The following is a 26,939-nucleotide window of genomic DNA, read 5'->3' on the forward strand; positions in this document are numbered from 1 at the left end:
AATTAAGAAAATGATATATTTATAATAGCACAAAATAATCAAATACTGAGGAATAAATGAAAGATGTGTAAGCCTCCCACATAGAGACCTATAAAATCCTATTAAGAGAACTTTTAAAAGATTTAAATAAATGGAGGAATATGCAATATCCATAGATTGAAATATTCAATCTGTTAAAGGTGTCAATTCTCCATTAATTGATCTATAAACTTAATGCAATCTCAATGAAAATTCAGCAGGTTTTTAAAAAATAGAAATTATTAAACTAATTATAAAATTTATATGGAAACGCAAAGGACCAAGTATAGCCAAGATAAGCATGAAGAACTAAGTTGGATGACTTGTTGTACTGGATATAAAAACTTCCTATAAATTGAAAGTAATTATGATAGTGTAGTATTGGTATAAAGATAGACAAAAAGACCAATGGATCGGAACAGAGAATCTAGAACAGACTCATACATATATGGACACTTCATTTATGATAAAGATGCTCCTGCAGTGCAGTAGGGGAAAAGATGGTCATGTCAATGAGTGGTGTGGGAGGGCTGGCCCTATGGCCAAGTGGTTATGTTCATGCACTCTGCTTTGGTGGCCCAGGGTTTTGCCAGTTCGGATTCTGGGCACAGACCTAGCACCACTCATCAGGCCATGCTGAGGCGGCTTCCCATATACAGCCAGAAGGACATACAACTAGAATATACAACTACGTACTGGGGGGTTTTGAGGAGAAGAAGGGAAAAAAAGAAGATTGGCAACAGATGTTAGCTCAGGTGCCAATCTTTACAACGACAACAACAACAAATAAGTGGTGTGGAGCCAATTGGCTATCCGTACAAAAAAAGAAAAAATTAAACTTGATCCCTAGCTTATACCATACACAAAAAAATCAAATTATCTTCTTGATTTTGGGGTAGGTGAAGATTTCTTTCTTTCTTTCTTTCTTTGTGTGAGGAAGAGTGTCCCTGAGCTAACATCTGTTGCCAACCTTCCTCTTTTTGCTTGAGGAAGATTATCACTGAGCTAACATCTGTGCCAATCTTCCTCTGTTTTATGTGGGATGCCACCACAGCATGGCTTGTTGAGTGATGCTAGGTCCTTGCCTGTGATCCGGGCCTGTGAACCCCGGGCTGCCGAAGCAGAGCCCATGAACTTAACCACTATGCCACCAGGCTGGCCCCAAGATTTCTTAAAAGGATACAAGAAGCACTAATTATAAAGAAAAAATTGACAACTTACACTACATTCAGTTAATAAGTTCTAGTCATCAAAAGCTCATAATGAGAGTGAAGAGAAGGGGAATGTAAAGAAGTGACAGGAGGATCTGAGTCCACGGGAGTAGCCAATGCCCCACAACTATCAGGACTCTCACAGTGGGAGTCTTGTGAACACAGAACTTCAAGCCTGGTGGCTTCAAGGAGCTGGTTCATTCTTTGCCACCATCCAATGAGTGTTGTCACTGCCACTGCGGTGGTAGCAGAGGAAGGAAGCTGAAGGGTATACTTATAGCCTCGAAGATGTGGATGGGGAGGGGGAAGGGAGCTACCCTAGGCTCAGGAGCTAGGAGCTTCAGAGAATCAGTAACTGTGAAAAGCCTGTCTATTCTAGGGGAGAAAGACACTGTGATCTGTGAAAATTTTTCCTATTTATAAAAACTATCCTAGGGAAGGGAAAAGAGATCTTGGGGTCCATTTGAATCACCTCAAATATGTTCAATGCTTGCCTCATTCTAAAGTTGATCATACAGTGAGGAAATAGACCTTGGAGGTTACTCTGGAAAGAGACTTCTAGTCTATATTCAAGGGCATGAAGCTTTATTATTTTAGCTTTCACGTTTAGATCAACAGTCCACTTGGAATTGATTTTTGTATAAGGTGTGAGGCAGAGGTCAAGTTTAATGTTTTCATATGAGTATCCAACTGACCCAATGCCACTACTGAAAAGACCATCCTTTCCCCACTGCGTGGCAGTTTCCATTTTTCTGGGAGATTTTTCCTTTTTGGAAGAAGCTAAGGGCCCCACCAACATGGACGTGGGTGGGAGGAAGAAGGGTATTTTGCAGAATAGTCAGTAGTAGGGCTGGTCAAAGCTGCTGTGTGGCTTCCCTTGAATCAGTGAGGCCTATCCACAGTGGGTCCTGTTCCAGCCAAATGCAGCCCCAGAGGCTGTATGATCCCCCGGGTAGGATGTAGAACACAGCAGTCTGGTTCTGCCGGGAAACATACATGGGGAGAAAGCAGAGGACTTCCTGGAGATGCTTTCTCTCTGAAGGGCAAGCAACCAAGGGTCTGACCCCCATCCAACCCCCATCCTCATTGGCCCTGTGGGAAAAAGCCTGGGGGCGGGCTGATGCTGCGAAGGGTCCCTTTGTCACCTGGCATCTTGATACCTCAACTAGAAACAGCCTGGGCAGAGTTTCTGTCACCTAGTCCCAAGAACAGTGGGATCTGTAGGTAGAGGAAAATTCATGACCACTCTAAATGTACTAAGTATGAAAAGCCAGCCTCCTTTTCCACAGGCTGACTGCCAGGGACCACCTCCAGGGCAGACCCTGTTATACCCCATCTGTATTCCCTCATCTTTACCTTTTTGGTGTATACTTGTCTGACTCCATCTGCCAGCACCTGCATCTCTTTGCCTGAGAGCTTTCTCTAGTGTCTGGGGCCTTGTTTTCTCACCCAAGGGGCCAACTGTAGTGCCAGGAAGGTAGTGCTTCCCTCCCACTGCCCCCAGAAGCCCTCAACCCCTGACTGATGGAAGATAGTATACAAATACGCAAGCTCCCTCGCCTCTCAGGTGGGAAATCTCTGAGGCATTTACTTAATATGTTTCCCAGAGTTCCCCAGTGGGATTGAGGTCCAGAAAACCCACAGTAGTAACTTGCTCAATAACACACTGTGTTGGGTTTCCTTCCCTTCGCTGCTTCTCTTCCTTCCTCGCTCACTGGTGCTTCCTGAGATTGCCTCCCAAATAAACCATCTGAACCCAAATCCTTGTCTCAGGGCTCTGCTCCTGAGAGGAATCCATACTAAGATAACCTCCATTCCAAGTGAATGATACCACTCTGACCAAAATGAACGTAGGCTTTGGAGCCAAGATTAGGATTTCCATCACTGGTCTGGGATGTCCAGCACATGTAGGGGTCAAGCCCCAGGAATCAATCAATTCTGTCTTGTGTACGAGGCCTCAGGACTGTTGCTAAACTAAGACCTGGTTATCTGATAGCATTTATTGGGCAGTGGGGTCTCTATACAGGTTTATGTAAGATCAAGACTGAGCTTCTGTCACTTGGCTCAATGTCATCCTCAGATTTAGGATTGCTGGAGCTACTGAAAATGGAGTAGACTAAGGAATGTGGGCAGTCCAGGAAGTAATCCGTCTGTGAGGCCCAGAAGATGCCCTTGTTGCTTTGTTGGAGGTGCTGCAGACGCAGACGCAGACACAGGCCCAGGATTGCTTGCAGGCTCGTCTTACACGGACTTGTGACTGATTTATTGGCTACAAAAAGGCCTGGTGTGATATCTACCACATTTGGTTAATAGTTTTCATCTCAAGTTACAGCTCTAATCAGGGGCTGTGTTGAAAAGGATTCTGTGATCCTGGTGGCTCTGAGGCATAGCAGAGGCTATCAGTGCCTGGCCTATATCCCTTTGACTCATTATTCTAGAATTTGCTTACAACATTGTACAACAGAAGCCTAACTGGTGGTTTTTTCTCTGCAGGTGGGAGGGGCAGGCCAGAAGTGCTAGAGGGTTAATCTCCTGGGAGCAGCCCTCAGGCAATGAGAGATGAGGGCTGGAGGATCAGCATCTTAGATCCTTTGTCCCTTGGGTGCAAAAACTCTGTGGTGTGCTCTAAAGTGTTTCCCAGAGTTCTCCGGCAGGGACTGTCTCAGCTTCCGCTTCTAGGGGAACCAAAACTACAACATGTGGGAAAGAACATTGTATTAGTCAGCCCGGGTTCCCAGAATAAAATACCATAGACTGGGTGGCTTAAGCAATAGAGATTTATTTTCTCACAGTTCTGGAAATTACAAGTCCCGGGTCAAGGTGGCAGTTGAATTGATTTGGTTCCTGGTGAGGACTCTCTCCTGGCTTGTAGACGGCCACCTTCTCATTGTGTCCTCACATGGTGGAGGGAGAGCTCTGGAGTCTCTTTCTCTTTATACAGGACACCAGTTCTATCAGACTAGAGCCCCACTCTTACGATCTTACTAACCTTTCACCTCCTTAAAGGCTCTGTCTCCAAATACAGTCCCATGGGGAGGAGAGGTTAGGGCTTCAAGGTATGAATTTTGGGAGGACACAATTCAGTCCATAGCAAACTTCATAACTGATTAGCTCTGCCTGCTGTGGATGAGGGAGAGGGCAGTGTTGACCCACATGGTGGCTGGAGCACACTGTTGTGAGGTCTCTGAGGACAGATATCACACCTCATTTATATCAACCACGGCACCTGACCCATCCCAGGAAGCAGAGTGTGATCACCATCCAGTAACCACCCACGTCCAGTCAGAGTGGAGTCCTGCGGGTGCCCACCCTGGGAGGGCCCTGGGCAGTGGGAACTGTGCGGAGCCTGAATGCAGCAGGGCATGGGCTCACAGGCTTTGGGGCTCTGCAACACAGGCTGGAAGCAGGAACTGAGGGACAGGCCAGGTGAGCACTGAAAATAGGGCAGGATGACCAGACACTAACCCTGTCACAGGTCCTAGGTGAGATGAATCCCAGGTACTGGCCAATAAGACAAGAGAAGGCAGTGGAGGCCTCTGATGGACAGGGCCAGCCCATCTGCCTTGGCAAGTGTGTTTGTCCAGAGGGCTGCAGAGTGTGGGCAAGTGGGTAAGGAAAGGACAGGGTTTCCAAAGGCCAGAGCCAAGGAGTGCTGCCAGGAGAGAGAGGAGGGCCTGAGACCTGGGGCTGGACAGTGGGCTCTCTGGACAGTGGGTCAAAAAAGTGGCTTCCAGGGTCAGACAACTAGGCCTATGGGGTCTAGGGAACATGTCTCATGGAGACAACTGGGATTCATTGCGGGGGGGGGGGGGGCAGTAAATGAGCCTGGGAGCCTTGCCTCTTTACTACCCCTCGTCCCAATCTCTGAGACAGGAGAGCCAGAAGGTACCTAGGCCTGGGGAGGAGAGAGGAGGCAGGAGGGGTGGCGTTACTCAAAATAGGCTCTCCTGTGAGCCAAAAGCTGCCTGACACAGCCCAGGTGAGGCCCTGCAGCCTCCGAGTGGGATGAAGCTCAAAACATCTGGGTAGTGTTTAGTTTGCTCTGTTCTGGTTCTGAGCCTTGTCCTTCTGACAACCATCACCTTGGTCCTGGCCAGACAGCTGGGGGACTGAGTCCTCTGTGGCCAGATTCTGCTCCTTGCCAGGGTTCTCAGGGCTGAGCCTGTGTCCTGGGTCCTCAGGCCTGCTAGCGTGCCCCTACCCAGACCACAGTACCTGAGAGCAGAGATGGAGCAAAGGATACTTGCTCAGTTGAACTCTGGGGCTGTTGAAAAGCCCAGGGTGCAAGAAGACTGCCCAGAGGCATGGTTTAGAGGGGCCCCATGAGAGCTACAGCACCGCTGAAAAAAGCAGACCCATGCTAAGGAAGCAGACAAGAGAGGCTGGGTGGCCACCTGCATCTGTGTTTATTGTTCTGTTTTCCCCAACCTCAGCAGAGCAGAGTGTGAGGTCAGGGGCAGCTGAATCCATTCCATGGTTCTATGGGGCCAGCCAGAGTCATGTGTGGGTGGGGGCCACAGTCCATGAGACATCCATTACGGGGAAGACCCATATTCTGGGGCCTGGCACCCCCTCTTCTGCACCCTCCATGTCCAAAGCCCCCACCGAGATTCCTGATGTGGCAAGCATGAGTGCGCAGGTCTCAAAAGGAGTGAGGCAGCTACAGGGTCAAGCAGCCATCGGAAGCTCCATGGGAGCCTGGGCAGGCCTCCGGAGGCTGCTGGCCACCACCCCTTGCCCTGGAGGTAAGTTGGGATGCTTGGCCAGATGCAAACAGGACCTTCCCAGGCCACCTCTCCCTGAGTTGTCCTCTTTCCCACAGTGCCCATCCTGTGCTCCTGTCACCCAATGCCCTTGGTCTGTACAAGGTATTTCTCTTCCAGAGGAACCGACCCAGGGAGTGAGGCCTGGCATCCTAGCACCTCCCCGGGATGCTCTCATGCCAAGAGCATCAGCACAGTGCTGGGCTTCCAACCAGCCCCAAGAAAGGGAGGTGAGAGAAGCCTGTGGGGCTGGGAGGGGCCTTGAGCATGGGGAGGAAGGCCTCTCCCCGTCCAGGCCCATGGTTTGAGGTCTGTCTGCAGCGCTGGCCCTGTATCTGTCTGTGCTGCCATCCAGGGCGTGGGTGTGATTCCTGGAGGGACCAACAGTCTGGTCTCAGTGGGGGCAACACCTGCAGACCTGGTGGGTGGAACGAAAGAAGATCCTGAAGGAAGGCTGGCTGCAAGGAGACAGGAAACCACTTCTCTCCACTTGCTCAGCTTGGGCCACCAGGATGGGCTATGTGGCCTGGACCTAGAGAAAGAGACTTGGACCCCAGCTCCCCATTCCTGCTAAGGTCTTTTGGAGAGGGAGCCCATCCAGGGCCGGGGTAGGAGGCAAGACCCAGCCAGAGACTTACCACAATTAGGAGTATGCCAGGCTCTGAAGCCCCCGGGCTGGAGAGTGGAACTTGTCGGAATCCTCAAAAGGCTGGTCTGCAATAACACAAGGAGAGATAACACACGGAGAGAAGCCATAAGCCACGTGTAGCATGGGGACCTTATCTCCTGTCCCTCTCTGGGCTAGGGACAGCATGCAGGGTGTATAGCACTTTCTGAGGGCAGAGGTATCTACCTTGAAGGTAGTTGGTCACCCTTAGCCCTGGCCTGGGGCCAGCACAGCAGAGAGTTAGGTGACGTCTCTAACTAGACCTCCTATGAGGTGCAGCCCTGAGTCCTGGCTCCCCTAGCTTCCTCAATCGAGAGAGATGACTCTGGGCTCTTCTTGCCAGCCCTGCCTCCTTCAGAGGGCCTGTCTCAAGGTAAGGAAGCATATGACCAAGTACCAGGACAGAAAAGGAAAGAGCCAACACAGCAGCAGCCTGTCTTCCTCCCACATCTCCACGAAATTCATCACTTCCATCACCCCCGGCCCCTGCCTAACCCCCTCCCATGATGTGCTCAAAGGAGAAATCAGTGGCCTTCTGTCCTCTGCACCCCTCATATTTTAAGCTCTAGACATCTTAAGACAAATTATCCAAAAATTGTAAACAAGGCAAAAAGTGACTGGGTACCCTTTAAATCATCCTAGAGCATTATTGTTTAACAAGCCCACCCTAAGGGTCATGTTACTCTCGGGGACTTTTTTTGACTTGCTATACACTACCGGTTAGGGCTAGGCTTTGTTAAATTGGATGTTGACTTGGAGGAGATTGATAAATGGCAAACGACAACCATTTCACTAATGGGTGCAGGAGGGGGGACTTGGTCTCAATTTTTTATCTGTAAAATGGGGGAGGGGAAGCTGGGCTAAACCATATAGAAGGTCAGTCCCTTCCATCCAGTTACCCAGTCTCTCACAATGGTGTGTGCTACCCCCCAGTGGACACAGGGAGGCACAGGTCAAAGGCACGCAGCCGGTGTCGGGTGGAGTCCCTTCAGCTCCGAGTTTGCTCTGGGCTCAGGTGGATGGGGGTGGGGCCCTGGGGTAGTTTCCAGACCTTCTTCAACTGAGATGTGAGTCTCCTTCCCCTTGGCCAAGTGGCCAGTTGATAGCATCCAGAGTGGTGACCATCCCAAGCTATGAGGCCCAGGAAAGTGAGGTCCAGATGGACCTCCTTGGGCACCCGTAGAGCTCCCTGCTCTGCAGCCTCCAGGGAGAACTGGTCAACTGGTATGGTGAGATGTGGAGGGAGTGGGCCTCTCAAGCCCTGCTGCTCCACCACGCCCCAGTGGGGCAGCCTCGCTCACTCACCTGGAAGCCCCTCTCCGTGGGCTCTGGGGCAGGCCTGGGTTGGGGAGCTGGGCGGGCGCAGCACGGGGGCAAAGGCGCTCCTCTGTTTGACAGCGGAGATCATGTTGACAGGCGAGAAGGAGAAGACACTGGTGGTGGGGGCAGCGGCCGGGAGGGACATGGAGGAGGCAGCGGCCAGCGGGGGGCTAGAGGGCATGACTCCGGGGCGGGGCGGGGAGGGGCAGGTGCAGCAGGGAAGGCGGTGGGAGACACAACAGGGAGACAGCACCAGAGTGAGCAGCTCAGTTGGGGCCCTGGTCTGGGCAGTGGGCCCCACATGGGCTGCTGACCTGGGCACCAGGCTCAGACCTCAATGGGGGCTGTGAGGGTTTTGGGGAGACCAGCACAGGGCAGGGACTAGAGACAAGCTGGAAGCGTCTGGGGTCTTGGGCCAGCACTCGCCTTTTTGGGGGTTTTGCAGACCCCTTCTCAGAACTGGAGGTGACAGGATAAGACTAGGTAAAAATGAAAGCAAAACCAGAACATCCAACAAAACTGAAGACTGGGAGGTATGCTCAAAGATGAGGGATGAGCAAGAGAAGGAACAAGTTAGAGTTCCCACTGAAAACCACCAGGATTCTGAGATGCTAAGAAACATTTCTAGGCCCTGGGGTGCCAAGGTTAGAGTCAAAGATGAGAGTTCATAGCAGAGCTCGGGCAAGTGGTCAGGGATGAAGTTTGGGGGTATACATAAGCTCCTGTTATAAGGCTTCTCTGTCTAGAATCACAGCTCACACAACAAGCACCCTAACTTCCTCCACAAATATGTTCCCTTACCAATTACCCCCCACCCCAGGCACTCTGTTCTCTTCCAGCTTAATGCAGGTCCTTGCCATCTCCAGCCAGGGTCCAAGAGGCCTCCTGTATCTCCCTCTTCCAGCTGGTCCATTTTAAAGGAAGGTGTAGGGATCGACATCCTCAGATCTTCCTGTTCTCTAGCCCCCAGCCATCCAGGGCTGTGGCTTCTTCTCCTGGGAATAGCCAGGGAGCCTCCTGCAAACAGGCTTGGCCTGCCCCTCCTTCCTGCAGCGTCCTCTCCTGGGGGCTCCTGCCTGTCCAAGGCATCTCTGGATCCCCTTTCTACATCCTCATCTGAGCCCAATTCCCTGACTCTTTCTTCTGAAGACCCATAAGGCTGTGATTTTGAGTGTTGTCCAAGTAGCTGGCAACTGGGTGGGGCTGGGACCCTCCTGGAGGAAACCAATAGCCTGAGAAGGCTGCCTTTGGTATCAGAGCTGCCCCTGCCCCTCATGCAATGATGCCTTCAACAGCTGTCCCTGTTCTAAATGTTCTCAGCCCCATGGATCTCCATAGATGACTTGAGACGGATGCCAGAAAATGTACTATATCTCTTCAGGCCTGGGGCTCACAGCCACATAGTGTAGCTTGGGTAGTACTGGGAGCTGTGGGTCAGTCCACGGCTGCTGGCAGCTAAAGCAGAAGACTAAAGGGAGGTCCAAGCAGACAGCCCCAGACTCTCTGTCTGGAACAGTTGTGGGTGTCATTCCACGCAGTTCCTGGCAAACTCAATGAGAATGACATCCCCTGGAGGTGTGCCACAAAGTACCATGCACATGGAGAATGGATGGGGATCTGGGTAAGCACCGGTTAAGACAATATCAGGAGGTGGGATGGACCTTCAGGTGTGTCCAAGGTGTCCCTAGCTGATGCTGGAAGTGGGGCTTAAGCAGCTCTAGAATTCTCAATCCTCTGGCTAAATGGGAAGACCCCAGGTGGGCTGGGTTCTGCCCCCTGGAGTAGTGTGTTCCTCTGCCGACAGCACTGTGTGCGGTGGGGAGAGTGGCTGGTATTCCAGTCCCCACCAGTTTCAAATCTGAGGGGCACCCAGAGAGAGGCTGTAAAAGTACTTTCCCAGAAGTGAAGGGAAGTGGGAGCAGTGGAGCCTGGTGTGAGCAAAGGGCCAGGAGAGATGGGGTTTTGGTTGGGCCACCAGAGGGTCATGGTCTGCGTGGACGCTGCCATACGAGGCTTTGGGTCCCAGAAGGGAGCGCAGGCCATGAGAAGAGAGCCAATCTCACATGTGCAGTCAGAAGGAACAGCACCAAGGAAGGCTGGGCAGGGGCCAGATATTCAGTCCTCAGCAAGAGCAAACATAAGCCAGAGGATGGGGAGAGGGAACTGCAGGAAAAGCCACAACCAGCTCCCCCTTGGGCAGCCTTCCCCATTCCTCTGGCTCAGCAGCGTCTCCCAGGACTTGAGGTATAACCTCTCTTACAATTGATAGGGAGGCTCCTTGCAGGCGAGCAGGGATGGAGTTAAACCCCGAGCCCAGTGCTTGGCACACCATAGATGTTTTATAGATGTCTGCTGAATAGCTAAACTATAAGGAGCTGGAAACAGGACATTCTTGAACTTGGTGTTGGAAGGAGTGACTTGAAGGCAGTGCAAAATGGCAAAAGCAGAAAATCTCTATTGCTCATCTACCCAGCTCTGAGCTGCCCCCCCAATACGCCAGACAGATGGTCACAGTGCCCACAGTCAGTGCTGAGACTATGAAATCATACACTCTTTCTGAATTGTGCCTGGGCTCTTTACGCACAGTGGCACACTCTGTTCTGAGAACAACCCTAAGCAAGGGGTGTGTGTGTGTGTGTGTGTGTGAGAGAGAGATACTGATCTCATTTTCAGAGAGGAAACTGAAGTTCAAAGAAGTAAAGTAACTTGCTGAATGTCAGACAGCTCCTGATTTGGACATCCAAACTCTGAATCCAGCTGTCTGACCACGCAAAATTCGCTCGCTCTGCGCAGCCAGATAGCAGGGGGCCACATCTCCCTCCCGCGACCCCTGCCTCTCAGACTCAGGCTCCGGCGGGGCTCGGGGCCAGGGGAAAGACCGCTTTTCTCGAGCCCTGAGTTCCCTCAGGCTTCCGGCAGGGGGCGCCAGCCTCCTCTCGAAGTCCTGGCATGAGATGGAAAGGTGGCAGTCCGCCAGGTTTCAGCTGGACGTCTGCTCATCAAAGCCCGTTTCAGGAGGAGGGGAGCACTAGAAGCGATGTGTACCACTGGAGTCAGCAAAAAGAACTAAACGTGCAAGAACTGCTGTGGCCCTAAGGTCCTGGGATGTGCAATGGAGGGTGGGGTTAAGGCACAGGTGCCCAACGCAGAGAGGTTGCAGGCAGAGAGGGCTGGCCTGGCTCCCAAGGGGAAGGCCAGGGTCCACCCTCAAGAAACATGTGTGCCACCCCCGCCCCCGCGCCCGCCCGCCCTAAGAGCTCAGAATGGGCAGGGCTGAGCCCCATTCTGCTTCCCGGGACCCCGGTCCCGCCCTCTGCGGGTAGGGGACACTCACTGGCAAAGGGTGAGGTGGCTGTGGAGCCATTGAGGAAGCTAGGGGACCCGGGCACGCCGAGTCCGGCCACGCCAGGTGCCCCGTAGCCGCCGAGGCCGGCTCCGAGGCCGCTGCCGTAGCTGCTCTGCTGCGAGCCGGGGCTGGGCGCGAACCCGCGGGGGGACGCGCTGCTGCAGCTGCGCGCATAGCCTGCGAGAGAGCGGCAGTCAGGGGCCCAGAGCCGGCAGGGAAGGGGCCATCCGGGTGCCGGGCACTGCCGGGAGGGGGCGGCGGGACGCACCCGGCTCCGGCCCGGGCGTGGCGTCCCCGACAGCGATGGCCAGCGGGCTGCTGAAGGCGTTGATGCCCACGACGGCGGGGTGCGGGTGGCTTGGAGCCAGGGGTCCGAGTGGCGCGGGCGCACGGGGGGCGCTGTACAGAGCCTCAGCCACGTCCGCCGCGCGCTTCAGGAGGAGCTCCTGCGAAGACAAGAGCAGGGCACGGCCGAGGCAGCCGCAGGCGCCGGGAGGGGGACAGCCCCGGGCCTGGCAGCGCCAGGAGGCGGGCGGAAGCGCCATACCTGGTTACTGCTGGGCACTCCGTACAGAGCCTCGGCTAAGTCGGCCGCCCGCTTCAACAGCACTTCCTGGGGGCAGGGGAGGAGACAGCGGGACGGAGGGGCAGCCCCTGCGGTGGCGGAGGGGCTGGGAGCCTCCTCCTTCTCCCCACCTCGGCCACAGGACACCCTCATCCCTGCCCGGCAGCGCCCCTCTGAGTACCTTGGGCAGCCGCTCAGGATCTCCGGGGTGTCTGGGAATGACTTTCTGTAGCCTCTGGAATCCATAGTCAATGGTGGGCTCGTTCAGGGCTGGGGAGAGGGGCTGTGTTTGGAGGAAGGCCCCTCCCAGCGCCAGGCACTCAGGGCAAACCCTCAAGCAACCAGGCCAGGAGCCTGGCTGCAGACCCCTTCTGCCCCGCCCAGCCCAACCCTCTCGGAAAACTCAGGGCGCCCGGGTCAGCGAGGTTTAGGACGTTTCCTCAGTTCCTTTCTTTGCTCATTCATTTACTGAGCCAAGCCCTGGGCCAGGAGCTTGGCATTAACACACATGCACTAAAAGATCCCACTTGTGATTAGAAAAAAAGGAAACTGTATGTACATATTAGCTTCTATATTCCTAGGGGCAGGGCTGAAGGGAGAATTTTCTGTCTGCATTTGGTCTTATCAGGAGCAAATTATTTATTGTAAAAAAGAAAAAACTCAACCATCTCCATTTATCACAGCTCAGGTGGACTCTGACCATTGGAGGTTAGCATGTTTTCCCAAGGAAGGGACTGGCCCACATCCAGGGCTCTCAGGGGGCCGCAGTGGCCTCCTGACCAGGTTCCAGAAGCCCTCATCCTCTCCTTTTCTACTCTCCTCCTCCTCTTCTGCAGCCTGGCCCAATCTAACTCACCAGCCTCAAACTCCCTATCTTCTCCAACTGCAGGTTTAGTGAATGTTCTTTATTCTGGGTCTTTGTGCTTGTATTCCTTCTCCCAGAAGCCTTTCCTTCCCCATCTCTACCTCCCTATTCATCCCTCTGTCCCACCTTAGGCCAGTTTAGCCCACACTCCCTCCTGGAGGTTTTCTCTGACTGCCAGCCCCGCCACCTGCAACTCCATCTGCCCCACCCTGTGTTCACTGCTTGGCCTCCCCACTTTAGACTGGAACTCCCTGACAGTAAGCAGGGTCACTACCTAGCGTCCAGCGCCCCGGGAAAGGCTTGTTGTATATCCGTTGGGTGGGGTGCGGGGATGGGGAGAAGTGAGAGGCTTGGGCTGGGGCAGGGCAGGAGGGTGGAGGCAGAGAGAGTCCTGGCCCATGGCCAAAGAGAGCCAGGATGGGAGAATTCTACAATGGCTCTTCAGAGAATGGCATTCACTCATGTCTTGTGTTAACTTCTCACCTTGGCTTCCTGCAAGGGGCGTGTGTGTGTGGTGGGGGGTATGTTCATGTGCATGCAGTGCAGCCTGGGGTGGCTTGGGGGAACCAACAGACTCAGGGAAGATTCGGGGAGCAGCGAGCCTATTTGGGGACATCTTTGAAATAAACACTCCCACGGAGATATTCTAGACCCTGAGAAGGGATGGGGGCAGGGGAGACGCCCTGGCAGGAAGCCCAAGGCCGGGAGAATTGTCTGGCCAGGGAGGGGATTCCATGCCACTCCAGGGAGGGGATCGGGAACTAGAGGCCAGGGAGGGAAACCGAGAAGAAACAGGGGAAGACTGTCCTGCGAGACGAGGAGTCACAGGGTACAGGCTGGGGCATGGGCGGGGATGCAGCTGTTTAGGGGGCGTGGTGACACAGTAGATACTTGGTAACTCGGACCCTGGGCTCTCGCGGGATGTGGCTCCTTCCACCAACCCAACTCCTTACCTGTGTAGACAAAGCGGCCCGGGGCTCCCTTGCAAAATTGCTTGGACTTGTAGGAGAGGGTCACCTCTACCACCCCAGGAATGTGCCGCGGGGGCGTCTGCACCCGTATGGCGTGGGGCGTGATGAGCTGTGAGGGGAGAGGGGAGGCCTGCGGTTCGACCGGGCGAGGGGAGGGCCCAGCCGCGAGGTCCGGAGGGAGACTGGCGGGGGTGGCCCACCTCGCTCCACACGAGCACGTTCCCAAACACGACCTGCAACCCGTCGAAGAAATTGTCGCCGATGACAATCACGGTGGCGCCCCCTGTGGTCCAGCCCTCTCCAGGGCTGATGGCCTTGATGCAGGGGGTGGCAGCTGGGAGGCAGGAGAGAAGGCAGGTCAGGGGCCCGCGCCAAGGTGGGAACTGGGGGGTTGGCTGGACCCGCGGCAGCCCGGGCTGGGCCAGGCGTCCTGACCTTCGGAGGGGTCCAGGCGGCGCGCCCTGCGGCCATGCTTGGAGTTGTTGTGCACAAACATGTTGTCAGACACGGCCAGCACGTGTCCATCCACGCTCACCGTCGTGGACACCACCACCTGCGGGGAGAGCCGAGGCCAGCCTGGTTGGGGCCCTCGGGGGTTCGCGAGAGGGGACTGATGCCGGGCACCAGCAACTTGAGGCTGATGGCTACATGATGGAATTCAGGGTCACTAGCACTGGGAAGAGCTTCAGGCCCTCAGGGACTGAGCTGGTAGAAAGGGGTCAGCTGGATTAGGTGACACCCACAGATGCACAGTCTCTAGCTGCCTAGAGGAACTGACGCCCAGGAGCTAGAAAAATCAAGAACCCTGGAAAAAACTCTGGCTCCTTGGACAGAGTGACTCCTGTTTTTGGACTCCCCCCTCCAGCCCCCCAGGCTGTATCCTTGGGGCTCCAAGGCAGGGATGGGTCTTAGGCATTTGGGAATGAGAGTTTTGGTTTGGGGGGCAGCATTAGCTAGAGAACCTATCAGTGGGAGCCCCCACCCTTGGGAGGAAATTGGGGCTGCCTGCTCCCCCCAGCTCTTCACTGGGAGGGGTGTACAGGTTGGGGATGTGCTAAGGGCAGCTGCTCTCTGCTTCACGCTATGCAAATTAGCTGGGTCGTTAATCATGTAAAAATGTCACAATTAGCATCTCCTTAAGTGGGACTCTAATGAAGCCTCCCTTGGCAGCCAGCATCAGTTGAGATGGAGCTGCCCCACCCCCAGCAGGCGCCAGGCCCTGAAGCACAGGGCTGGGCAGAGGTCTGCCCTGGGGCCTTTCCCAGCATGGCAGGGCCACAGCCTCCCCCTCCCCCACTATCTGGAAAGGATGGGTTTGCAGGGGGAACTATCCCCCCAGACCCACCTGGAAGCGGCGCATGTCTCGGGGATTCCCTGCATTCTTTAGGCAGTTCTGGTTGCATTTGAGGAAGAACTTGAGGAAGAACCTGAAACAGTGTGGTCGGTGGGCTCAAGGGTCTGGGGTTCTGGAAACAGATGAAGATCCAACTGCTTCCTGCCATGCTCCCTCCTGCAGGTGACTCCCCTCTGCCTGCTCACACACAGGTTCACACCCCATATTCCCATCATAAGCTGCATATACACAGGGTGTACACACCGAGGAGACCGGTCCCAAGGACTCCTTCACTACGCAGAATATGTCCCCATGGTGTACAGATCACACAGTGCTTATTTGTCCCACAAAGTGTATGCTCATCACATTCACACAAATATACTCATCATAAAAGGTATGTCCATTAAATGTAGTATGTATACTGATTACTCATGAGCTATACCCATCACCCAATGTATACTCCATATATAGCAGGCACTCACATTTTCCTGTAAACATCCCACACCATGCATATTTGTCATAGTATATGCCCATCACACATAGAGTGCATCCATATCCCATGGCATATCCCTCCCCCAGAGTATACTCATCACCCACACAATGCATACTCGCCATAAACTGTATGTCCATTATATACACTGCATATGCCTTACATTCTATTATTCACAAAACATAGCCATAACACATAGCGTGTAACCCACACTCAGGGTATACCCTTCACAGGAGTGTATGCAATATGTGCTCCATATACAGCCTGTACTCAGCACGCACACATGGCACACTATGCACACAAAGTGTGTATCCCTCACGTGGAGTGTGTAACTATCCTACATAGTATATGCACTGAAAGAATATGGAACACATAGATTATATATATGAATACACCATTTTACGTTGTATATGATCACCCAAAAGACGGTTGTTGCAAATACTGTATAGTCATCACATATAGCAAGCAGATCCCCCCACAACAAATCCGCCTCGCACATAGCAGATCCCCCTTAGACGCAGCAGATCTCTCTCACACATAGCAGATGCCCTGCCCCAGCACGTCCCCCTGGAAACAGATCTCCACGCCTTCTATGTCCATTACACACAGAGTACAAACCTAATTACACAGAGTGGATGCCCATCACAGACACACAGGTACCTTCAGACACGCTGTACAGATACACAGTGAAGATCTTCCTTTTCACATACAGGAATCAGGAAAAGGCACAGTATATGCAGTGATGAGGTTGCTTTTTAGACAAACACATGAGCCCTTGGTCCTCCAGTCCTTCCAGGCAGCTGGTTGGGATGGTGGGGCCTCGGTCCTGCCATGCACCAGTAAGATAACCCTGGACAATGCTCTGGTTTTGTACCCTTAGTGAACTCAGGATACTATCAATATCTGCCTTAGCCCCTACAGGACTCTATGAGTATCTGGGGAGATGCGCTTTATAAACTGTAAGGTGCTTGGCTAAAGTGTGCGGGGTTCCTGGCCTGTGGCACAGCCTTCTGGGCCACACTGTGAGTTTCTCCAGCCAGCTTCTTTGTTTTACCACTGCCCTCTGTCTTTTTTTTTTTTTTAGATTTTATTTTTCCTTTTTCTCCCAAAGCCCCCTGGTACATAGCTGTGGGTCCTTCTAGTTGTGGCATGTGGGATGCCACTCCAGCATGGCTTGATGAGTGGTGCCATGTCCGCGCCCAGGATCCGAACTGGAGAACCCATGGGCCACCGAAGTGGAGCACGCAAACTTAACTTGGCCATGGGCCTAGCCCCTTGCCCTCTGGTTTTGAACCTCAAATTTGAACATCCATGGAACTCATCAGAGTTGCCTCCAGTCTACAAACATGAAATTCACATTCAGAGGAAGATTTGTTACAGGCTCTGAAAGCTAATCCCTAAAGAGGAGGTCCTCAAGTGTTGGGACACCTGGGACAGAGTTGTCCCAGGGGGCAGTCCCCCATTGGTGACTGGTGCAGCCACCAGTCACTTTCCTGGAGATGCACCTCCCCACGGGCCCTGCCTCTGTCCCCCTGCTGGCCCTTCAGCATCTGTCATATTCCCCCACACAAGAGGATCCCCTCTGGGAGCCCCTTTCGGTTCTCTTTCCATAGAGACGTTACATCCGCATGCCTTTCCATCCACAGTGGACACTCCCCAGAATACTTTCCTGTAGTGTAGACCTTCTACACAACCCCGCAGAGCACTCTGAGGTGCAGACATACACCTTCTATGACCTCAAACAATGCACGCCCACCATGTACACACTCCATACCCCCCTATGCCCCGCAGTGCAGACAGCTTATATGCCCCAAACAGTAGTCACCATAGTAGAGACGCCCTATATACCCCTATAGGTCACCCCAAGGTGTAGACACAGCAAATGCTCCCAAATAGTACACCTGCGCAGTGTAGACACTCCATTCGCCTCACATTATATGCCATAGTATGATTCCCTAAACCCCTATAAGACACCCATGGTGTAGACACCCCTATGTCCACAGTAGTCACCTCCTGCATGTCCCACATTTATGTGACATAGAGTGTAGACATCATAATCACACATAGTGCAGACAAGTTCATTTAAATTCCATATTCATGTGCTCAGTCCTTTACAAGGTGCTGGAAGGAGGAGGGCAAAACACCAAGATAGGACACAGTCCCTGTCCTAAAGGGCATTAATGCTAATTCTTGGATATCACTGATGATGCACCAAGCATAGGAGTGTCTCAAAGATGACACGTACTTCCCTTACATCCACACACGTGCCCATTGCACCCAACCCTGCTCCTAAACCTACGGGATCCAGAGGAAGGGTTCCTGGGATGGGGCCGGAGATGTAGGCTCCGGCCCAGGCACAGACTCGCTGTGAGACCCGGGGTAGATCCTGCATCTCTGGTATCCATCCTCATCTGTGAACCAGGAGAGCAGCAGTGATTCATGGCTGCTGAGATGCCTTCCAGTGCTGCCTCTAGGACATCCTTTACTTCTGACCTCCCAAGGCCTCAGGCTGCTGTTTCCTGCAGGGTCCTGGCTCCCCATGGGGGAGCCCCCTCTGGCCCTTCTATAGCCCTTGCTCAGTAGGTTTTCCCACCTTTCCCCTTTCCAGTATAACTTATTTGAAGAAATAAGTTACAGGTTGCATTTGTCCTTTGGGTCTACAGCAGTTACCATTTCCTGTCTGTCCAGTCTTTCTGGCCAACTCTAGGCTTGGGGACCATCCCTCCCTGAGAGCCCGAGGGTCCTGCCGGGACCTCCATCTATGCAGATCTGCCCCGGAACATCTCAGTTTTTGAGCCTGGTTGGCAGAGTGGTTTTGAGTGAGAAGCAGCCAAGGCGTGGGCCCTCTGTGGGGGTGTTGAGGGTCAGTCCCCTTTTCCCTTCCCTCTGAACTCTTGGTCAGAGCCACACATTCATGCCATCAGTGGTAGAGCTGCTGAAATCTCTCCCACTGCCACTTGGTAGTGCGTGAGCTGCTCACAGCCCGCAGCCCACTCAGCCAGAGGCCAAACCAATGCAAACACTCTCCAGAGAGCCTGCTGCTATCGCTGCACCCCACCCCCCAGAGCCTCAGGGCTACTGAGAACAATTATCCACAGCGTGAAAACAGGCATAAGGATGCCTGCGAGTGCTTTCAAAGTCCTCGTGGAATGGTAGTTTCAAAGAGTGGTGCCCAGACCAGCAGCATCAGCATCATCTGAGAACTTACTAGAAATTCAGAATCTCAGGCCCCAGCTCAGACCCCCTGAATTGGAAACTCTCGGGCTGGGGCCCAGACATCTGTGTTGTCATAAGCTCTCCAGGTGATTCTGGCACACCCTAAGGTTTGAGAACCACTGCTCCAGAGCTGCACTATCTGATATGGTAGCCACTAGCCCTGCTTGGAACTGAGCACCAGAAATGAAGTTAGTCTGAACTGAGTATGTGCTGGAAGTGTGAAATATACATTGGATTTCAAAGACCTAGTTAGAAAAAAAGAATGTCAAAATATCCCATTAGTAATTTTTTGGTATTGATTACATGCTGAAATGATAATATTTTGGACATATTGGGTTAAAGTATATTGTCACAATTAATTTTACCAGTTGCTTTTTGTTTTTTAAAACGTAGCTACTAGACAATTTTAAATCACATACGTGGCTAGCATTATATTTATATTGACAATGCTGCTCTAGAGTGCTAGGTTAACAAAGCCACTTATGAGTTATCTGATTCTCTAGGAGGAAGTAACTTTGACTGTATTTGCTATTGATTGGGGCCCAGACTCTGTAAAGTTAAGTGTTAATTTGCAGAAAGCTGCAAATGTGTTTTTTGGGGAAACGTAAATAATTTCCCTCTCCCCTCCCCGCTCCTCCATATATATATATGTATATAGTATATGTCAGTTCCTCTTAGCCTTCTTTGAACCAGCTATGTCATCCTGCTAGTTCTCTCATCAATAAGTCATAGAAAACTTCAACACATGCTCAGTAACAATATGTATGAGAATTATGTTTCTAACATTTTGAACATTATTCTTTAACAAGGGTGCCTGGCACCCAAAGGATCCTGCCTCCAAGGCTAGTGTCACGAACGCTGCATCACAGGGCCTGGAGTTGGGGGACTTCCATTCTGCTCTAGGGGAACAGGAAACAGGGCCCAAACTCTCCCCTGTCCCAGCAGTGCCTGGCTACTCCTCAGCCTCAGGGCAGGGCGCTGGGCCTGGCTTTCCCACCACTGAGGGGCAGACACAGCATCCACAGCTGCCAGGCTGCAGGGCCGGGGTTGGGGGAATAATGTGAGGACAGCCCAGGAGACTTGTCTGTAGGCTGGAACCCATGGGGTGACACTCTGTTCCACCCAGAGCAGTTGGGAAAGGATGAGAATGGAGTCAGGGAAGAGGAAGGAGGGGCAGCAGGTCCTCCAGGCCATGTCTGCGGGGAGGCCAGGGGTAGGGCTGAGAACTGGGGAGGGTCAGAGAAGCTGATGGGAAGGGAGCCGGAGAGAGACAAATATACATGTGGATGTGGAAACTGAGGCACTGGACTCTCCTGGAAAGAAGAGAGCCTGGGCAGGGTCTCAGTAAGTGAGGGCAAGATTCTGGGACCTGGGACACCCCACAGGGTCCTGAAGTAAGAAGGGATGTGTACTTTGTTGAGGGTCTGTGAAGTCCTGCTTGTCACCAGGGAAGCACTCTCCACCAAGCCTGGATGAGCAGAGGGTGGGGTTGCGGACAGAGAGGTGGGAGAGTAGGGAGCGTAGGGGGATAGGGGATTGTGAGCAGCACCCCAACCTCTGTTGCCCTATGGGGCTGGAAGGGAGCCTGGGGAATGCAAGAGGAGGCCAAGCCCATAGCCCCGGCTGACCTGAGACCCCCAAGGAGGGTGAGCATTTTAGGATGCCCCCTGGATTGGAGAAGGACCTGTGCCCAGCGTCATCCCCACTGTGGTCATGAAGCTCTTTAGGGGCATGGTCTCCTCATCTGGGCCTCATAGAAAGACAAGGGTCAAGTGCAGGAGTTGCTGTTAGAATGACTGGAAGAAAACACCATAAATATAAGCAAGGGTTACAGATAAAATGCAAAACTATGCAAAAAAATTTAAAAAGTGATCTGGGTCTAATCTATCAAGCACAATCTATCAAGAAAGTGCCTGGAACTCTGCAGAACGTCACTTGAATTACCTTGTTTAAGCCTCTCATAATCCTGAGGGGGTGTAGGTCTGCAATCATTCCCACCTTACAGATGAGAAAACCGAGGATGAGCGAGAATAAACTGCAAAGTCACAGTAAATGCCAAAGTCGGGATACGAACTCAGGACTTCATGAATCACTGATACTGACAAGAGTCATGGGAAAGGCCCTAGAAGTGGGGTTCTCAGAGTGCAGCCCCGCCCCAGCCCTGAGGGTGGCGCTGCAGCAGGTGCAGCAAGCTCGGGTTCCAAAGCAGCCCGGAGAAGCAGGCTGTGCAGGGACCAGCCAGCTACTTCAGGGGATTTCCTCAAGGTTACAAATTCATCAGGGTCGCAAAGGAGACTCAGGTCCCCTTGCTCCTAGTTTTGGGCCTTTGGCTATTGTGACTGCTGCTCTTAGTCTGAGAAGATTTTCAGGGTTAAAGATTAGTTGTACAAGATAAGCCAACTGCTGAAGCTCAGTGGAGGGTACACGTGGTTCGTCACTCTATTCTGTCTACATGTTCAACATTCTCCACAATGAAAAGTTTAACAGGGGCCGGCCCAGCAGTGCAGCGGTTAAGTTCGCACCTTCTGCTTTTCAGCGGCCCGGGGTTCACCCGTTCAGTTCCCGGGTACAGACATGGCACCGCTTGGCAGGCCATGCTGTGGTAGGCGTCCCACGTATAAAGTAGAGGAAGATAGGCAAGGATGTTAGCTCAGGGCCAGTCTTCCTCAGCAAAAAGAGGAGGATTGGCAGTAGTTAGCTCAGGGCTAATCTTCGTCAAAAAAAAAAAAAAAAAGTTTAACAAAATACCAGATGAAGAGGTGTGAGCAGTGGTCATTCAGTTAATAAAGTAATTAAAAGGTGGTGGTTACACATCATGACTCTGATGCCTATGATTTCAGTGAGACATAAGAGCAGTTCACACACACACCTACCTTACCGTATCTGAACTTAGTCTAGCCTTCCTAAAAACTTCTAATAAATGTTTTTTATTCCTCTCTGTAAAAACGACTCAAGATGAAATTAAAATGAACCTTCCTTGTCAATGGAATATTCCCTACCAAAGAAGCAATTGCTGGACTGAACATGACTTAAGTGCAAAAGTTTGACTTATACGTAACTTCTCAGGGGTGACACCACTGCATAAGGAAAGTTCCCCTATTGCAACGCTTTACTCAAAAGAGACAACAGATAAGCGAAATGTGGAGGTGACTGATGTGAGTCCACTGTTAAACTCTGGGTTCTCAGGGGATGGAACGCAGAGTGGGATGGAGAGCAGAGCAGGATGGAGCTGCTTGTTGGAAGCCAGTGTCCCGGTATCATGTGGTGGGTTGGTGCCCGCCTGGATTCCCCCATGCCCCAGCTCCTGTGAGTGTCGCCTGTTAAAGGGCTCCCAGCTGCCCCCACTACCCAAGAATTATCCTCAGCCAGAAGCATACGCTCCCCACCAGCAACCCACAGCCAAAGACTGACATAACAAGGAGGACCAACTCTATTCATACTCCAGAACTCCCAAAGGATCAGGAGGATGCTATCCTGCAGCTGAAACTATTTCCTTCTAAGCTCCTTCTCCTGCCCATCCTGCTCCCCTCACTCCTTTTCTCCCAAGAGCTCTCCTCCAATAAATCACTTTCACAAGGATCCCCCTATCTGGCTCTGCTTCTAGGAATCTTATCCCAAGAAACCAGGTCACAGAGCTTTTCACCAGCTTTTTACTCCCTGCATCCCCATGAGATACCTACTTAGAGCTGAAATTATGTTCCCACTTCCAAAGAGAAAGTTGTTAGTAACTGAAAGAGCTGGACTGAGCCCAAGAGTGCTTGCAACTACAGACTGTTAGGAGCAAAGAAACGAATGTCTGGATTGCAAGCACTGTGCTTTTCCCAAAATGATATCCACTACCTGCATGTGGCAACTGAGCACTTGAAATGCAGCTAGTGTGACTGAGAAATTAAATTTTCAATTTCATTTCATTTTTAAAGATTTTATTTATTTATTGTTCCTCCTTCTCCCCAAAGCCCCCCAGTACATAGTTGTATATTCTAGTTGTGCCTCTGGTTGTGGCATGTGGGATGCTGCCTCAGCGTGGACTGATGAGCAGTGCCAGGTCCGCGCCCAGGATCCGAACTGGTGAAACCCTGGGCCGCTGAAGCGGAGCACGCAAACTTAACCACTTGGCCATGGGGCCGGCCCCATTATTTGATTTTAATTAATTTAAATTTAAGTAGTCAAATGTGGCTCATGGCTACTGTATCAGACAGTGCAGACCTAGAACGAAGAAGTGATGTGAATGGATACATGGGTTGGGGCAGCGTGTTCAAAACAACAGAGCACCCTGTGTATGAATGCCTTGGGAAAGAAAGCAGATTGGGAGCAAAGGGTAGAATAAAACTAGTATTTATTTCCAAGTCCAAAGTTGGCATTACAGCCTACAGCCTGTGATGGGGAAATGGCGGGGGGGGGGGGGTGTCCTCTGCTAATTTAACCCCAAACGGCTTGCCTTTGAGCTCATGAGGCTCAGAAGAAACAGAACATCTTTTGGGGCAGCGTCTGTGTTTTCATTGTCTGCTGCTCCCTGCCTCCAGCTCGAGGACAGAGGAGGGTACAGATGACTGGACCATTTAAAAAATGTATTCAACACTTTCTATGTGCCAGGCAGTGGCATCTAGAGGTGAACAAGACCTTTGTTAAGATTTTATCTTTCCTTTTTCTCCCCAAGCCCCCAGGTACACAGTTATATAGTTTTAGTTGTGGGTCCTTCTAGTTGTGGCATGTGGGATGCCACCTTAGCATGGCTTAATGAGCAGTGCCGTGTCCATGCCCAGGATCCGAACCGGCAAAACCCTGGGCCGCCGAAGCTGAGCGGGTGAACTTAACCACTCGGCCACGGAGCCGCCCCTGAACAAGATCTTAAGGAAATTACAATCAAGCAGCAAAGAGAGAAACTCAAAGTACAACCAGTAAGATAGAGTGGTGGGCATGCAAGATTACTTGCCAAGTGTAATCTGCAGCAGTCACTTGGCCTGGGGGAGGTGGAAGGGTTCCTAGAGGTCGCATATGATCCTGGGCATTTGGGGTCTTGGAGGACCAGGGGTATTTTCCCTAGAAGAGGAGTAGGAGGCAGGGGCTCTCCATGCAAAGGGAATTACAGCCCTGCCAAGGGGCAGGTGGCATGCATGGCACACTTTCCCAGTGGTGCCTGACAAGACTGAGGAGGGCAGCTGTGGACCTGGCCCTGGGGAGCTGGTACCAAATCATGTGGATTTTGACCTGTGGGTGATGGGGAGTCAGCAGGGGGTGCCTTCTTGGTTGTGTCATTTGGAAGAGTCATTTTGCCTCCAGGGAGAAGCAGGCACCAAAGGGCCTAGGCCAGAGAAGTGATGGTGAATGAGGAGTTGGTGCGAGAGTCCAGGCCCAGGTAGGGGTGGCCCAGGTGGGGGTGGCACACACTACTTCCCAGTTTTGATCTGGGACAGCAGCCAAGGCCCAGTGTCCCCAGGACCATAGCCACCTGCCAGGCCTGGACCTGGCCTCCCCATCATGATCCCCACTTGGGACAGAGGTGGCTGCAGTGCAGATGGGCTGGGGGACTATAAATAGCCAGCGCATACATTAGCATGCCAATGCACCCGCACCCCATCCTCTATGCTAATGGCCCACCATGCGCCTGAACACCTTCTGTTCCCCTGCATGCATTTGCATGCACAATTAGCATAATCTTGTATAATTAATGAACAGCGTCAATTTTAGCTCCTAAGTAATTTGATTAACATGTTGATAGGGCACTTACTAGGCTCTCCAAACCTCGGGGCTGGGCATGGGGCCTGAGGAGAGGGGGAGAGGAGTTGGAAAGACTGCTAAGGGGCCCCCAGCTGCCCATGAAGAGTGGTGGTGACTCCACTTTCCCCTACGGGGCCTGAGGGGAGGGGGAAAGGGGTGAAGGGGCTGCTAATGGGAGGCCTCTGGGCACCCCATGTGGAGTGTCAGGGACAGGCTGGAGTGGTGACAGTGGGTCACCTAAGCATGAAGTCCATTTGTGCTCATTTGAACACACATCACCTGCATGTCCCCCCAGCCCAGGGAGTCTTCTGTGAATGCAGAATATTGGACTCCATGGGAAGAAGAGAAGAGGAGGAGGGATGGAGAACAGGTAGGATGCAGGGCTGGGGGATGGACAGGCAGACGGAGCCACAGAGGAGGAAGGTGTGCTTGTGAGTAATTTGGGGATATAAAGGGGAAGATGGGGGTCCCAAGACTGAAGGGAAGAAGTTGAATGCGCCTCTGGCCTTGGGCGGGTGAACCAGGCTCCAAAGCCAGAGACCTTGGCACCTCCTATTTATGAATCATGAGAGAGGCAGAGGTGGGGGTTGGCAAGGCCTGGCACCTTCCACAATGTGCCAAGCGACCCAGGGCAGAGAGAATAGACAGAAGGCTGAGAGTGTCCCCTTCCTATTCGGAGAAGGACCCAATCCCAGCCCAGACATCCTAGGACCCCTGGCAGAGGCTCATACTCCTCTCCTGCTCATCTGACTGTGGTCAGAGTCAGAAAGTTCTTCCTTGGCTTTAACTGACTTTCTTGCTGCTGTCTAGGCTCAGTTGCACATACCCTCTAAGATGGTCCATTGTGGGGAGGGCGGAGTCGGGTATGAAATGATATGGTGGCAGGCCCTGGGCTGGGCACTGCATAAATGCATCTTACTTAACTTCACAACCTCCCTACTGGTTGGGGTTAAGAGTCAGCTCCATTTACAAATGAGGAAACTGAAGCTGAGGGAGGTGAGCCCTTGCTCTGAGCCATATAGCCGGACATTCCAGGTTAGCTTGAGTCCTCAAACCCTGAAGAACCCTTCACTTTATGGAAAGAATTTGTCAAATTGCAGACATTTCATTCACTAGCCATCTCCCACTCCACCTATTACGGTCCCCAGGCCTCCTCATGCCTTCATTCACCCTGTCCTCCAATATCCTCTGGGGACATTGTCCACAGCTCTGCTCCTGCCTCAGCATGGGGGCCACTCTGACTCTGAGCTTGGCTTCAGTTGCCCAGAGGTCTTCTCTTAAGTCCTTGCTCTGAATTAAGGGCGGCTGGGGGACCCTGTCCTTGTAACTGGCATCCCAGCCCACGTGACTCCCAGGGTACATGAGGGAATCTCTCATTAACCCCTTCTGCTTCTCCCTCCCTCAAATGCTCCCAGCTCTGAAAGGGGTGGGGTGAGGGAAGGAAGTGTAGTTCATTCTGCAGGCAAGAGGGAAAACCTCAGCCCCTCTTCAGCATTGACCCAGCAGGAAGGTTCTAGGACCTTAAGGGGGAAATTGCCAGAATGGGCCCTAGACAGAAGCCTATGCTTACAGCATCAGTGGGGGAGCAAAGAGAATCTACTGAAAAGGCTGAAAGGAGATGGATGCTGTTATGAGCTTATTTTATGGCTGCAGAGAAAAATCAGTGAATGTCGCATTGACCACTGGGTAAAGAAGCGGGGCTGATTCTTTTGCAGCTCTGTAACCCTTCTCATCAAATTGCACTTGTCAGGTTATGCCTGATCTAGGGATTGGGGTCTAAGTTTGCCCACAACAAGGCAGACTAGAGTTTACCTCTGCCAAGTGGCTTAGACAAAACCTATTTCAACAGCATCACTGCACAACATCCACCGTGCGCCAAGCACAACTACGTGCCAGAGAGTGTCCATTGCCCACCCCTGGGAGCCAGAGAAGGAGAGCTGTGGGCCTCCCATGGGTGGGAATCTTCCCCACCCACTCCTATACCAGTCATCCTGGCCAATTAAGGAAACCTTTGGTCTTAGAGCTGTGATGTCCAATAAGGTAGCAACATGTGGTTGCTTATGTTTAAATTAATTACAATAAAATAAAATAAAAAATTTAATTCCTCAGTGACAGTAGCTACATTTCAAGTGTCCAGCAGATGTATGTGATTATTGGCTACTGCATTGGTCAGTGCAGTTCATTTCTATCATTGCAAGTTCTACTGGATAATGTCGTCTTAAAGCCTTATATTATTCTCTATTTCCTCTTATCATTATATAAAGGCGCACATAATTATGTTTTGTCCCCTCAACTGCTCTATAAGCTCTCAGAGGGCAGGAATCATTGTTTAAACTTTTCTTTCTTCTCCCAAGCATCCATCATAGTACCTGCCCCACAGCAGGTGCTCATTGATTCATAATGGAATTCAAGAGTCAAAATTACTGTGATAGAATGAATGCTAGACCAAAGCCCCC

At 52.1% G+C, this 26,939-nt stretch overlaps 1 protein-coding gene across 4 annotated transcripts in view; it reads right to left on the reverse strand.

Annotated features, from left to right (window-relative positions):
• Positions 1 to 5,616: 5,616 nt before the first annotated feature.
• EBF4 (EBF family member 4) overlaps positions 5,617 to 26,939 on the reverse strand; it is a 64,857-nt gene continuing 43,534 nt past the window's right edge. For 2 of the 4 annotated variants that reach the window (XR_011431031.1, XR_011431033.1), the window contains 11 exons: positions 15,072 to 15,153; positions 14,162 to 14,279; positions 13,927 to 14,060; positions 13,709 to 13,835; positions 12,072 to 12,160; positions 11,873 to 11,938; positions 11,594 to 11,771; positions 11,314 to 11,502; positions 7,965 to 8,149; positions 6,631 to 6,706; positions 5,617 to 6,410 (listed from right to left, as the gene is read on the reverse strand). Coding sequence is in view for 1 of the 4 variants with exons in the window: in XM_023626225.2 (XP_023481993.2) it covers positions 6,636 to 6,706; positions 7,965 to 8,162; positions 11,314 to 11,502; positions 11,594 to 11,771; positions 11,873 to 11,938; positions 12,072 to 12,160; positions 13,709 to 13,835; positions 13,927 to 14,060; positions 14,162 to 14,279; positions 15,072 to 15,153 (1,252 nt within the window). In the remaining 3 variants the exon portion in view is untranslated. Of the gene's footprint in view, positions 6,411 to 6,630; positions 6,707 to 7,964; positions 11,008 to 11,313; positions 11,503 to 11,593; positions 11,772 to 11,872; positions 11,939 to 12,071; positions 12,161 to 13,708; positions 13,836 to 13,926; positions 14,061 to 14,161; positions 14,280 to 15,071; positions 15,154 to 26,939 lie in introns of all 4 variants that reach the window. The other 2 variants (XR_011431032.1, XM_023626225.2) reach the window with 2 other exon arrangements.

Source organism: Equus caballus, chromosome 22, assembly GCF_041296265.1.
Source record: "Equus caballus isolate H_3958 breed thoroughbred chromosome 22, TB-T2T, whole genome shotgun sequence".
NCBI lineage: Eukaryota > Metazoa > Chordata > Mammalia > Perissodactyla > Equidae > Equus > Equus caballus.